The sequence below is a fragment of the Ammospiza caudacuta genome, chromosome 6, assembly GCF_027887145.1.
Source record: "Ammospiza caudacuta isolate bAmmCau1 chromosome 6, bAmmCau1.pri, whole genome shotgun sequence".
Lineage (NCBI taxonomy): Eukaryota > Metazoa > Chordata > Aves > Passeriformes > Passerellidae > Ammospiza > Ammospiza caudacuta.
In genome coordinates, this window is record NC_080598.1 from 19,915,273 (window position 1) to 19,930,087 (window position 14,815).

At 41.5% G+C, this 14,815-nt stretch overlaps 1 protein-coding gene across 3 annotated transcripts in view; it reads right to left on the reverse strand.

Moving 5' to 3' along the window:
- BRSK2 (BR serine/threonine kinase 2) overlaps window positions 1–14,815 on the reverse strand; it is a 302,408-nt gene that overhangs the window by 22,345 nt on the left and 265,248 nt on the right. For all 3 annotated transcript variants that reach the window (XM_058806653.1, XM_058806651.1, XM_058806650.1), the window contains exons 13-16: window positions 11,470–11,530; window positions 6,968–7,175; window positions 5,805–5,853; window positions 1,017–1,140 (exon numbers count right to left, since the gene is read on the reverse strand). In XM_058806653.1, coding sequence (XP_058662636.1) covers window positions 1,017–1,140; window positions 5,805–5,853; window positions 6,968–7,175; window positions 11,470–11,530 — 442 coding nt within the window. The remainder of the gene's footprint in view (window positions 1–1,016; window positions 1,141–5,804; window positions 5,854–6,967; window positions 7,176–11,469; window positions 11,531–14,815) is intronic.

Here is a 14,815-nt window from a genome sequence, read left to right on the forward strand (position 1 = left end):
AGACAATTCACTGGTTTTGTACACAAGTCCCTACATCACACCTAAGCCACACATGGGGTACACAGAGGATCACCAGTACAGACAGTATACAACAATACAACACACTATACAACAATACAAACCCAAAAGCACGGCTAAATGCATGAAATTGATAGAGTAACATGGCTGCTTACAACCAGCCTGGGATGGACACCAGTCTCTGATGCCCACTACTGGAATGCACTTACCCCTTGTGTGCTTGTACAGTAACAAGGGTTACAGCTATTTTTTTGAAGAAGTTAATTGCAGAATCACAAAGACTAAAATGGAGTTCAGTATTTTGTGGAAAAAAATCAATATAACAAACTCTATAAGAAATTAGGTTTCCTTCTCTTAATTCTATTGGAAAAAGTCTAATTATGTTGTTGACTACCTTGAATTGAAAAACCTCTTGAAATACCTTTGCTGTGCTGGCTTTTTCATCATGGTACCTCTAGATAATGAGAAAAAGGGCTTTCTATAGTAAAAAAAGACAATTTCTCCCTGCTTTCTTCACATCTGCAACAACTGAAACTCTGGACACCAGAAGAAATTACCCTTCTTTCTGCCTTACAGCACTGAAGTGGGGATTTAAAGTAACAAGTGCAGATGTAAGACAGGCCTTTTGTCTGGCTGAAGTGGTGGAGGGCATACCCATCAAAGGGAAACCCAATCTGCTGCTCAGCCAGGGACTGTAAGGCTGATTTGACAAAGCAGCAAATCACTGTCTTAGTACTGTGCCAGCAGTGTGCTCCACTGCTGTGGAATTCCAAACTCTGGCAACCTGGAGGCCTTGCCAAGAAGGCTGAAATCTTTTCTCACCTTAGAGAGCATTATCTACAGTTAGTAATTCATACACAGCCCATTGCAGGCCATGTAAATTAAATCCACAGAAGATGCTTTTGAAGGAGCAGAGCCCCTGTCCAGTAACATTTGGCACATGGAGTCCTGGACAGACCAGTGAGGGATGCCTCCAAGAGGCAGCTGGGGTGACTCACCGAGAGGAAAGCGTGGACTATATCAGCCTTAATGGAGCTTAATGGTTTGTCCTTAATGACCACAAAAATCTGTTCTTCTTTCTCCAAGTTGATGAAGTTACCGAACCAGGATTTTTTGGCAAGCCTGATGTGATGAAAAGAAAGAGATGTTTAGAATATGGAACACTATTTCTTATTTCATACATGCCCCTAGCTAGAAAAAAACATTAAAAAACACATGAAAAAGTTTTGATGACACTCCAAATGTGATGATATTACTACTAATAAGTGGGAAATAGTATCACAGAACATCCAGAATGACATTTCACTTGGTGAAAACAGCCATGGTCTGGCAGCATGTGTCACCGACAGTGAAAAATCAGGAGCAATGGTAACTCTTCTGATTGAGCCAACATACCAGTGAATACTGCATACATAACATACATATAAATGAGGGGACACATTTCTGGTTTGTCTCCAGGGATGTCTCAATTTCTTGTGACAACATGCAGATCCTGGCGACATAAAGATTTAAGTTCCTTCCCACCCAATTTCAACTCCTTTGGTTCCTTCCCACCCAACTGCAAGTCCTTTGGAAAGATGCTTTTCTAAAGGTGTCCTGGTACAGTCACAAGCCCTTGCTTCTTGAAGCAAGCTGTAGATTTCACTGGAGCTCCAATCTACCAGTGAGTGAAATGCACAATTACACAAGGCCAGGACAAAGATTGTTCTGTTCATCAGCCCCGTTCGCGGTGTCTATATAACTCTGGCCAGCCTACAAAGGAATGAATTTTCAATATTAAGAAAGGAGATAACAACACCATGCAAGGCACAGTTCAGTCTTTCCACTGACAGCAGTCCAGATCCTCAGTTTGTTCCAGCATCAGGTGGTGGTTTCATCACAAAATGAAATTGCTCTGTTTTTTCACAGTGATCGTATCAGCAAACGTTTGACTTTGCTTATTGTTTAACCATTCCAATGCACTTCATTGACATTGGCTTTTAAGTTAAGCAGGCTAAAGGAAGGATGCAGGGACATGAATGTTAATGAGAGACACTATCTAGACCTCAAAGTAGCATCTCTGACAGGTGTGGCTTTGAGAGGAGAAAAGAGACTGCCAGCTGTGAGACACAGCCAAAGACTTACTGGACCAAACTAAACGCAGGGAAAACCACATTTAAATCAGCCATGTTCTAGGAAAAAATTCAGCATGCAAATGTCAGAAATTAAAAGACCTGCCACCGAGAGACTGCCTTTTTTACGCCCTCTACAGCATACTTTATAACACCAAATCCAGTTTGCAGTATGGCAAGCAACAGGATGGACATCCATCACTCAGTGGAAGAAGACAATCTCTCCAGATAAGGAGAGCCATCTGCAAAAGGGATTGCTACACACCAGTTTTCCAGCAGAGCAATAAACAGCTGGAGCAGGCTGCAAGTAGCCTCACTTTCTGAGGCAAAGTGAGGCAGAGGAAGGACAGAGGCTGAGAGAGAGAAGAACAAACTAAGAAAATAATTTGAAGCCTAGGCCTTCAGGATAAAGAACAAAGCTGGACCTCAGCAGTGTCCAGCAACTTGCATGCATTCCCCATCTCAGAATGCTCCATGAATCGTGCAGCTGTGGCCCCACTGCCCATTTAATGCACACAGCAGAAAGACCACACCTGGAAGAGGGCTCAGCTGGGCAAATTATGATTTGCTTCATTTACTGCAGGCAACCAAAAATAAGAGTAGAGAAAGATTCACTTGCAATTTGGTTAAAACAGTGCCCCCCACTCAATTAAAGTGGGCTGGAAAACTGTCACTCCCAAAAATATTCATAGGCAGCTGTAAATAAGCCAGTGAGCCAGAGATTAGCACAGGGAGCAGTAAAGAGAAAGGGCCTCTCATTTAAATGGTCGTTAAGGAGCCAGGGTTAGAGTGAGGAAGAAAATTACATACTAATTAGCTTATGTGTCTCTCACACACCACAACAACTCTGCAAGCCCCTGGAGAGCTGGGGCAATAGCTCCCTGCATGTAAGGGGTCTGTGCTCATTAGTAAATTAGCACCTGGTTATCCATCTAAAACGGCTGCTTGTCCTGGGCTTGGATGTATCATCATCTGAACCAGGGCTGCTGGATGGACTCCAGGGGCCAAGGGGAAGCACGGGCCTGGAAAAGTGTGCTTATTTAATTGCAGGTCTGCCATCTTAAAATATGGCTTTTCATTTTTGTATTTTCATTAATGGTTTTGCTGGCCCTTCATTTATAGGTCTCTTAACAAGCACAGGTAACAAGGGCCCAGAACATTGGGAGTATTTTTCCCTGCTCAACATGGTCTGGAGCCTCCAAAATCCATCTGGGCTCTTTTCCTTGGTGAGGTTATCACCAGTAATAGCAAGTCTGGAAGATTCACTGCTAGCCTGGGCTATGCTCCAGCTTGTAAATCATTTGAATTCACTAAAATAATTTTGCTGGTGTCACATAAGACAGAATAGATGCCAGTGGCCTCTCCTGTTTCTGTAATGAGCAGAATCAAGACACAGCACACATGCACTGGTTTTTCTTCCCAAAACTGGCAGAATTAGCTGTACTCTTACAGTTAGGGAATAGGTCCACTAAGAAGAGGGGACAGTTTTGGAGTAAATTTACACAATAAATTTACTCCACAATAAAGCCTTTTCTCCTCTTAGAAGGCATTAAGTGCTGCTAACTTGGGTTAAAATGCATATGAATCCTCAGCACCCCGAATGACATGTTCTAGCATCTCTCAAGATCAGGATGTAAGCAGAACAAAATGTACTTAAAATGAAGAATCTTCTCTTACCAAGGCAAACTTCTTAAAGGGGGAGTGGGATAGGAGATATGTGGGGGAGGCTGAGTATGTAGATTACACTAAGGAAGCCAATCAGGTGTCCATTTGATGAAAAAGCAAAGAAAGTAGCATGAAAATAGAGGCTGGTGCTTTATTACTTCACACCAAATTTAACACTCCTATAATGTTGTTCCTTTCCCTACTTTTGGAGTGTCTGACCACGTAGCCTTCTGCGTTCCCTCTCTGTCTCTGAGCACATGGATCAGTAACCTCCAGAGGTTTACCTGCCTGGCATAAATAGCAGCATTTCTACTCAAGCAAATGGAGCTTTGCAGGTTTAAAGCAGCTGGAGCTAAGTCTCTTTAAATGTCATGCCTAACACATTTTCTAGGGCTTTTTCACATGAGAAAGAACAGCATTAGCCAGACATGTCAAAGAATATTACCTCATCATCAAGTTTGTTAAATGAATGGCAGGCACTGCTGCACCAGACAGAGCTAGGACATGTATTTATCACTCAACCCATGAGGTCAATACAGCTCTTGATAAGGATATCTTATTTCTTGCAGAAAAGAAGAAAATATGGGAAAAAATAAGATATGTGGAAGTGGGCACTGAGCAACAGACATCTATCATTAAAGTATAATCTAGTTCATTATTTTTTATGACTTTTATTATGTTTACTGCAGGGTGCAGCCCAACTGAACTCATTAATTTGGCAATTATACAGAAAAAGAAAAGAGGGCCTTAGGCTTTGACTTGCATCCAAACTGCCTCAAATGATAGGCACTACTTCTCTCCACCAGCTTTTAAAGAGTGAGTGGGAAGCAGGGAAGGCAATAAATTAACAGCAAAACTTCCACCAGCATAGATGCAAGGAAGAGAAGAAATTTAATTCTAAAGGTTTTCTGTTTTAATGGCTTTAAAAACATGTGAGATGAGAGTATTGTACACTTCTGTGATAATGATATGCCAATTTTATGGAATTCTCTCATGCCTCTCTATTAGTAAATGCTTGAAAGTGTTGAAAACACAGTATATTCCACTTTTCTTCCTGAATAACTTTACTAATCTCTACTTCTCCCTCTCCTGAAGTGTTTATCCCTCTTTATCCCTCATTCTGCAGCTATACACATAGAATGTCCATCTCACACCAGACAAAAGCCAGGTCTGGGGCAAGTTGTGAAGACAATACCATTGCCACCATTTACAAAACTTTCAGCTCAAAATTCCCATCCAAAACTCATGAATATTTCATCCAAGTCTCTTAACAAGAGGCCAAATTGCCTTGGTTGGCAGGCTAAGTCTATGGGCATTGGGTGCACAAACACAAGCTGTGAAAATAAAAAGGAATAATTTGGCATCTGTTGCATATTAGGAAGTGTTTGGAGCAGCACTCTGGCAGGGACTTCCAAACCTGCCATGCAGTGATGCACATTTGTGCAGTGAAATGGTTGAAATGTACACTGACTTTTAGGAATGAGCCTGGTGAATATGAAACAGCTTCTCCATGTCCCAGTACTGCTGCCTAGAATTGACACTGCATTTACTCTGGCAGCCAAAGATCCCTCTGAATCATCTTAGCAGAGCCTCCTGCATGCTATCCTGAGGATGCAAACTCTCCTGTACTAAAAGGAAGACTTTTTGGTGCACAGTTAATGCCAGTATAAGCCACTGACTAGCCTCTCCAGTTTCAAAGAGTGATCGACTTGACAACCAAATGAATGAAGAGAGAAGAAACACGGTACAAACCCAGCAAACTCAGAAAGCTGTGAGAACATGACATGGTTACTGGGAGACTATTTCATCATCTGTTGACCCCCCCTGTCATTACTGAGGTATAGATTTGATGTAGGGTCCTCATCAAAAGAATAATTTCACACCTCTGTCACACCCACAGGACAACAGGTGACAAACAGATACTGATCCAGAACAGTAATATGTCAGCTTATGACATTTAGGCCAGGAAATGACACTGGTATTTGGTGGAAAAAAGGGCAAAATACTTACTCTGGGGATGATTCTGGGGTTAAATTAGACATCTCTTCTGGTGTAGGTACTGCTCACGCATGGACAGCCAAAGAGAGGGAGGAGAAAAGAAATATGATTCAGTACACCTTCCATTTTCAGCTTGTACACCAATGAAACAATTCTGCACTTGCTTGCATTTGCCCATTGCCTCTGCGGGATAATTCTGACATTTAAATGCTGGTCATATGTCTCTAGATCTCTCTAGAACAAGCATTTCAAGGCTCACTCTGCCCTTAGGTCATTAGGTAATCTTGCACTGGCTTCAGTGGTTTCTGGTCCAGACCCAAACACACTGTGCCAATAACTCTGTTGCCACTGCCTCAGAGCCCAGCTGGGTGCAGCTCAGTCACTGCTGCCATTCTCTGCAGCTCTCTGACCACCTCAGTGGCAATGGCAATGACCATCACAGCTCAAAATCCATGGCTGTAATCCTCCTTTCCCATGGGATCACATCCCAGTACCCTGGAAAACCACAGGGTGTTGGGATAGCTGCTGCTGACATCCAAGGATAAGGCATGTGACTTTGTCTGCCCTTTGCTGACATGCAAAAAAGCCACCTGGAGCCTGAGGAAGAAAATTTTGCACATCTCAATGCTCTAGAGACTTAGAAAACTGAACTAGACCAGCAGATATGAAACCACTGATTGTATTAAGGAGATTTTTGCACCAATTACCAAAGGAGGCAAAAAAAAGCATTAACCAAGATCAAAAAAGTTGTGCTTCAGAAGGACAGCTTCAGCCTATTGCCTCTGGCTGTCTTTTTTTTTCAGCATAAGGCTCAGCCTGTGGCTGTGGAGAGGCAGTGGAGCACAGCCACAGGGGAAATGGCTGAGCCCTAGGTTCATGTGCAAAGCAAGTGAAGAAACTGAAGACAGATTTTTCTTGCGGTCTAAGAGCCACAACAGGGATAGTAAGAGCTGCATGGCTGGAGTGTGAAGAGGGCTCAGGAGATGCTGTTACAGCAGGGGCAGTGGCATGACAGAGCCTGCTCACACGTGGGTTAGGGCTTGGTTGATGCTATCACTCTCATTTCCCACATCAATATTCAGTCCTTGGTACAGAGAATTTGCAAAGCCACAAAGAGGTATGAAATTCCTGCTGAATGTCTGCCCAAATCAGAACCACCCTGGATGAGTACTCACCTTGTAATTTCCGACGATGGAAGCGAGGAGACCCCAGGAAACTATTCTTGATGGAGTTGAGCCGTGTCCTCCAAGGCATTCCTCCAATGCTGGGGCTGGATGGTGGTGTTGGGTTGGGTGTGCCTGCTGGGCTCTCCTTTGGCGTATGAACAGGTGTCCCCTTGGGGGTAGGGAGGGGACTTCCCCTTGGAGAGGGGTGAGGGGTGACCTGTATGATGGGGATAGATTTGGTGCTTGGGTCAGTACTAGAAGGGAGCAATCTAACAGGAGACATAGGGTTGGTCTGCACTTTAGGAACGGCCAGCTGTGGGTTAAAGCCGGCAGCAGGCGAGCGGCCCTGAGCGTTCTGCACAGGGTTGTTCTGGGAAGAGGGGGCGCTGGCATTGCTGGCAGGGAGTGGGTTGGATTTAGTAGACTGGAGTGGTTTTTCAGCCAATTTGCTCTTGGATGGCAAAGTCTGCGTCTTTGGGTTGGGCTGAAGTGCTGGCTTTGGTTGGAGTACATGTCCAGGCCTGGAGGCGTTCCTACAAGCATCAGGGTCCAAGGAGACTTGGGGTCGGGGAGAGAAAGGGAGGTCGGAGGTCTGAGGGGGGATGAAGAACTTTCTGATAGGCTACGAGACAGACGCAGAGTGTCCATGCACATCAAAAACAGTGAAATACGCAAAGAGCGGGCGAGCAGAGAAAGGAAAGTCAGAACAAAATCCATCCAAGTCACAAAGATGCACCATGTCACAAGGAGACACAGGAGATGGAGGTGAAGGGGCAGTGGGGGGGAGGGATTTTGCAAAGAAACGAAAACAAACAAACAAACAAAAAACAAAAAAAAGACATGCAGTTAGCTGGGAACACAGCATATTCAACAACAGCAGCAGCGGCAGCAGCAAGAACAACAGTGTCATAACAGGCTTCATCATATTAACCAACCACGTGTCAGCAAAGGAAAACAACAGAAAGAAAAGTACAACAAAGGAACAAGGAAAAAAAAAAAAGAAAAAAAAAGAAAAATAAAAAAGGAAAGTAACCAAGAAAAAAAGAAGAGAGAAATGCCATCTCTCTGGGATTGTTCTGATTGCCCTGCAGTGAGAGAAGCACAATGCTGTAGGGAGGTGAGGAAAGGGAAGAACCACTCAAGCCACAGACAAATTGAGATGTGCCAAGAAAGGGACCACCTCTTTCAGCTCCATGTGCCCATATGCAAACCCAGTAGAGAGATGAGACTCAGAACAGGTGTGTGATACATACAGAGTGGCAGGGGATACACACAGTTACTGCACACACCAGTCAGAACCTCTTTCCTTCCTCTTTACCCCTGGCTGGGTAATGCACCAGTTGCAGCCACCCATTGCAGAAAGAGGGGGAAAAGGGAGAGTGATGCCACCTGGGCACCCACTCTCCTCCCCTGATCTGGAATGTTAAATTGCTCAGCTTTCACTTGGAAGCTTCAGAGCACACAACACCATGAGAAATATATGAGCTCAGATTGGTGTTTGATTTTTAAACTGTTACAGCAAAAACTTCAGTAAGGTCTGGTAAATTTATTTATCTGGGAAGAGATGATACTTTCCATCAGACTTTATGCTTCTCCTCCAACATCTCTCATTACATTGAAGAATAGCTTGATAATTGGAATTTCTGTCATAAAGTCTCAGCAATATTTGCCATTAAGTCCCAAGTCTAAGAAGAGGGTGGGGGGAGCCATTGTTTTGTAAGACATAGTTTAAAAAGAAAAAAGACAAGCAAAGTTCATAATCCACTGCTGAGGTATCAAAATGGGATTATGATTTTTTTTCCCAAACAGGAATATTTACACATGTTAAGAGGTATTTTGGGAAACCATTCATACTTTGACAGCAAACAGCAATAGACAGACTTGGAAGGGTAGAAGCCTTTTAAGGGTTATTAGCAAGCTAAAAATCACATTTAAAACAACAACAACAAAAAAAGTCCTTACAAATCATTGCTATTACCACCTTAGATTACAAGTACTGGAAGAATTGTAAAAATAGAAATCACTACTCAAGATATTCAGCTTTGGTCTACCCTTTGATTTCTACGAAATATTACCTATGAAAAATTACACCATCACCATTATTATTATCCATACTTGACATCTAAAAGCCTCAAAAAAGACATACCATGTACATGTAAGCTTCCCTCAAATCTCAGTCCCAGGTGAACATACTCACTAGGGACTTCCTTCTTGGGTGTGATGGATTAGCACAATGTTGCCATATTTAAAAACTGTAGAAATGTATTTAAGACTTATGTCTCTAAGCTGTTTGCATCAAAGTTTTGAAATTACTTCAAAGAACTTAGGGTTAGGCCACCAAAATTAAAGGAAAATCAGTACATCAAAATATTTGTATTACTATTAAGATTGTAAAGTTAAACTTAAGTCTGCCATGTTGCTAAATTCTCATTGTCAATGAGCAAGGAAGGGGAAAAGATGAGGAAAGTGTTTAATTTGTGGAAGTCACTATTGGCATCTGACTATTAACTATCTGCAAATGACACCAATGGATAAAACTCAAAGACTATTAATTGCAAATGTTTCCTTGCAATTTTTCTATTTTACATGTATGATGGCTTGAGAAGGAGATTTGAAAGAAATAAAGTATGATTCAACTCCCTCTTAAGCCATTAAGAATCTGAAGAGGCACCCTTAATTACCACATATTTAATAATGAAATGAAGAACAAGATCAGGTCTCGATTTCCGGTGCAATGTGGAACATCATTAGCAAGATCTTGTGAAATTCGATAACTTTTATTTGCTGCTGAATTCAATTTCTCATAGAACTAAACCTAAGCAGTACAAAAAGTGAAAGGTGTATTTGTTTCTTAAAGTATGTTCTCTTTCAATAATCTAAGGTGCTATTAGAAGCATAGGTAAGGACATTTAAAAAAATATGATTTTTATTCCAACATTTCCTTTTAAGCCTCAAATATGACCAGCATTAATATCATTATGATCTGCTGAAAATGCCACCTGATTGCTAAATCCCTTTGAAGAATAAGTCATCAACTGCCTATTAAGTAATAATGGTAAGATACAGCGACTATGCAATCTTGTCAAACTTATTCTTTGATGTTGTCCTACTGAGATATCAGAAATTGATCCCAAGAGATCAATTAATGAAATCAAGATTTAAGTTTGCTTCACTGGATGCTTATTTTGTGCAAAACACTGTTTCCATGCTCTTTTCCAGTACATTTTGCAGCGGCATAAGAGTTCTCAGACCTCTGCTCCATTTCAGTGGCAACCAGAAGTCCTGGTGCAGAAAGAAGGAAATGGATTTTCACTGGTCCCTAGGACTTTAAAGACATAGAGGAGACCTCAAGAACACTTATGCTGGTTTCAAACAGGATAACAATTGGCAGGAGCCCAAAACAGGTTTCAGGAAGTAATTCAATCAAGCAAAGTGCTGGAAGCTTTACTAGACTATAAACTTAGAGCTGACAGTGTGCCTTTATTCACAAGAATTACACAGAATCTTAGGGTGGAACTGTGATTTCAAATACTTGGAATATTTATGTTATCTTCATAGAACTGAGACTAGATCTGTGGATGTATCCATAGCTTAAGACATGGACTATATCAATTTCTAGTGGGGGATAGCATCTTCTCATGAAGTCATGGGAAGTATGTAGAAATCCTCCAGAGACTTTGGGCCAGACGTTTAGGTAACATGCACTGTCACAGCCCAACAGACTTTTTAATGGGGTCTAGACTCTTGTTAGGCACTGCAGTCTTAAAGTGACTTAGCTGACCTTTTCAAGCACTAGGAATACTCACTTTTATCCCTAAATAAGTTAACAAGAATTGGCAGACCTCTGTCATTGCATTTAGAAACAGTTACAACTTCACAATAAATGTACTATCAAGCGTGTGTTGCACTGGCTGAGTATCAGTATTAGTTCAGTATCAGTATTTAGTTGACTGCATGCTTAAAAAGGGCATGGGAAGGTACCTTGTTTATAGGGATTTGAATGTTCTTTACTCATCCTAGTCAGTCAGCTTCTTACTTTCCTTTTAAATTTCCTAGCCCTGAAATTTGTGTAAATCATTTTCTCTGACTTCGTAATATGAGCTATTCTGAGGCAAACAGAAGATAACCAGCATGCTTTGGTGCTTTACTGTGACCTAATTGAAGGCAGCTGTGAAATGGCTCCTGATCACTTGGTCTGAAAACAGGCTATATGCAGACCTCAGCTGGATATGGAGTGTTTAGTCATAGCAATGTTATTCTGTGTGCTTAAGAGACTGAAAAAAGGCAGGGGCACAGTGAGACCCCTGCTAGCAGTGTAGGGAACATGCAAGAGAAATTCTCCACCTACATTTGTAAGTAACATTTCCCTCACCACCATGAAAATTTACAAGCTGCCAAGGAAAAGCAAAACATCCCAGCTAAGAGCCACAGCTCTGGTGCAACAGATGTCAAAAAGCATCAAGCATGTGTGAGTGGATTGGACCAACAGATCCTGGAGCAGCAGCACTTACCCTTGGACTGCTGAGAGGACTGGTGGAGAGCCCAGACGATGCTCCGCTGATTGACCGAGACCTGGATGGACACAACAAGGAAAACATCCCTCAGAAAACTGGGACAAGTAACAACCCTGAACACCAGCCACCACAGGCACAGGCATGAAGTGAGGAAGAGGAGGGAGGCTGTCACTGGAAAAGGACATAACTCTTTCCTTTTCTTTCCTTTCACAATTGTCACATTTTTCAGTTGTCCCCCCACCCCAAATCAAAGAAATGCTGTTGCTCAGGCAGAATACTGTAATCCCTTTCAATCAAGGCAGTTGCTACTTTCTTTTTGGTCATCAAGCACATGGAAGCTACTAGGTCTGCTCTGTGCAAATTGAACAGCTCAATTCCAAAGCATGGTGAAGACATTCAAACTTGTGCTAGAAATTCTGTTTTGCACAGTGCTGGCAGTTACAAAATGAGACTTTCTCTGTCACAAGCAACATGGAAAAGCACCATGTGTACAAGACACAAAGGTAGGGAGTTCTTCTAGATAATAAAACCCCAAGTCTCCTTGACTCAAGTACACAATTTTTTATGATGACTTCCCACTGAAATCAAAGATTGTGTTGGCTTAGCCCTTTCCAGCTTCTCACTGATGGATTTCACATCTTTGCTCTCCAGTGAGAATTCTTGCTCCTGCAAGCCAGGTCTTCTCTGTGGATAACGAGTTCTGCTTTTGTTGATGACTTTACTAATATCAAAATTACAGCTCAGGTGCCCTCAGAAAGAGGCCAGTCAAGGGAGAGTGAACTGTCCTCTCTGCTGACAAGGTCACCTACACTGTTAATGGTCTTATGCTCTGCAGCAAAGGCCACCTATGGAAAATGTCAGCTGCTGACAATAAAATGTGCAAATGTGCTATGCTAAACCTAGTGGAAGAGCAGACAGGCCAGACTGCACAAACACTTCAGCAGATGAAGTTCCTAGGAGGAGGGCTGCCCTGCAGAAAAAAACCCACACCTTATGTGTGACTGTACATGAGTGAGCCCCAGAGGCAGCTGCTTTCTATCCTTTTTAAATAGAAAGTTGTCTTGAAGACTGAAACATCTTACAGGAGAGAATTTGGCTGAGAACCTATTTATTCAACAACCACCATGCAGCAATGTGTCAATATAGCAAAACTATCAATGTTTCCTACCTATAATAACCTACCTATAACAAGAGCCATGAAAACAACTACTTGCCTTCAGGTAACAAACATGAAAAGGTGAAATTCCTGTAGAAAACGAAGTGTATGGGTGTATGTATTTTAATATGTGTCTGTCTGTGTTTACACACATATACATTAAAAATTTATATAGGTCAGATACTGGATGTCAACTTATGCATAAGAATATAAAACAAATTTAGACCATAAACAGTATCAGTTTACTCTGTACAGCTGTTGTAGAACAAAGCAGAAAAATGATCTCTAAAATGGTCTCCCAGACATTTATTATTAAATAAGTTTGAGTGGCAGAATTCTTTAAAAATAAGTGAACTGCAAAAGAGGAAGTATTTCCAAGGAAAAAAATAAGCTACAACTGAACAGAATGGCAGGTTCTGCTTTCTCTACTTGTATCCTCTATCCTGATGGTTTTGTTTGTATCCCATTGCAGTCTGTCCATCACACTAAGTAGGTGAAAATCAGAAGCTCACTCACAGAATGTTTTTTTGGCCAGATTAAATCTCAGCTGGCACTGTGAAGATCTGGGGCACTCATTCTATGAGAAAATTCCCACATAGGTTTTTTCTTGTACCCTGATGTAGTCTGCCCATCATAGTGCAGCAGTAAAAAACTAGGCTCACTCCTGGCATTCTTTCACACTAGATTAAGCCTAAATTTGTACCATCAAGATCTGGGGCACTCATAAAGGTTTATGCAAAGTAATTTTAAGGGGAGAACTGTCTGCTCCACTTTTGAAAGACTACTGTATGTGCCTCTCCTATAAGTGAAGTAGCTGACTGCACCACAGATGTGTTATGCAGATGGGAAGTCCATTTAGTTAAAATGTTCCTTGCATGAATCATCAGGAAAAGCTTCTTCCACACTATGAATTAAAAGAGGAATCCATAGATTATTTTGGACAAATGTGGAAGGCATTCAGGTGCCCAGAGATGCAGTTATATACCAACTTAAAGGAATTATTTCCAACATCTCTTAATTGTGGTGAGAACGTCCTCTCTGACACTCACCTGAATTCCAGGATATTTGCTTAAAAGTTACACTCCGCTATTTCCTTTTTGCAATCAGGTGTTTCCAACAGTCCTGAATTCTCACTTCCCAACCCCATTGCCTCTTATTTTTTTGCAAAAAGGATCACACACATGTAGGGCAGAATATGGCAGCCCCCACCTCCCAAATCCCAATTCTTTATTGGAAGCAATATTTGAAAAATTATTGTTGTGTACTGTGCTTTCATCCAGCCTAGCAGCCTGAGGCAGGGGACATAAGAGACAGTTAGTATGAAATCCTCCTGGAAATGCATTCAGTATCCACATGATTGCTATTGAACAAGATTTATTTCTGCTGCTGATTTACATGCAAAATATGTAAGAAGTAAAGTAGGCCCTATAGCAAGCTTCAGTTTGTCCACACTGGAAATTGTATATAGGAGCAGTGGAAAGAATTTTAAAAAGCCTGTGTTCAATTTAGGTGTCAGGGTGAAAAGAAAGCTATATGTTTTCAGAAGTCCTCCTCCTTTACCAGAAAGTGGTAGTATAGGATATGACACCAAGACTGATGAGATTTTCCTTGCATCTTCTTTAATTTAACAAATCTTCCATAATTTACCTTTACGAATAGGATATGATTCCCAAGCTAGCTATAAAAACTCAGTACCATGTCCCACTATGTGGTTCTGTACTCCAGTACAAAAAGTGCTAACAAGCAAAAACGACAGATTTGTCCCTCTCATCAAGATCATTTCAGCTAAGCAATGCTGTAATTCAGTTTGTAAAAAACAATCACATGCACTGCTCCTGTATCTCAGAGTCAGGTGGACAGAACTGGGACAGGGCCAAAAGAAAGGAATGAAAATGTTGCATTATGCTGAAATTCTGTAATGAAAGAACAGGAATTTAAATTTTTAGCCCCCTCACCAGAAAATGAAAGTTTGAGGCCCTACAGGCAGCATTAATATGGCAGACTCTTACGTCTTTTGCGTGGAAAGAGGTATGACATCATCTCCATGGCTATGAAATACATTTATTTAGTGAGAAGTATTTATTAGTGAGTAACCTCCTAAGAGTCTTTACAGGCATTAAATGTTACTGGAAGTATTAAATCTATAATTATTCCAATAACTTAATACTAAATGCAACAATCCAGGAA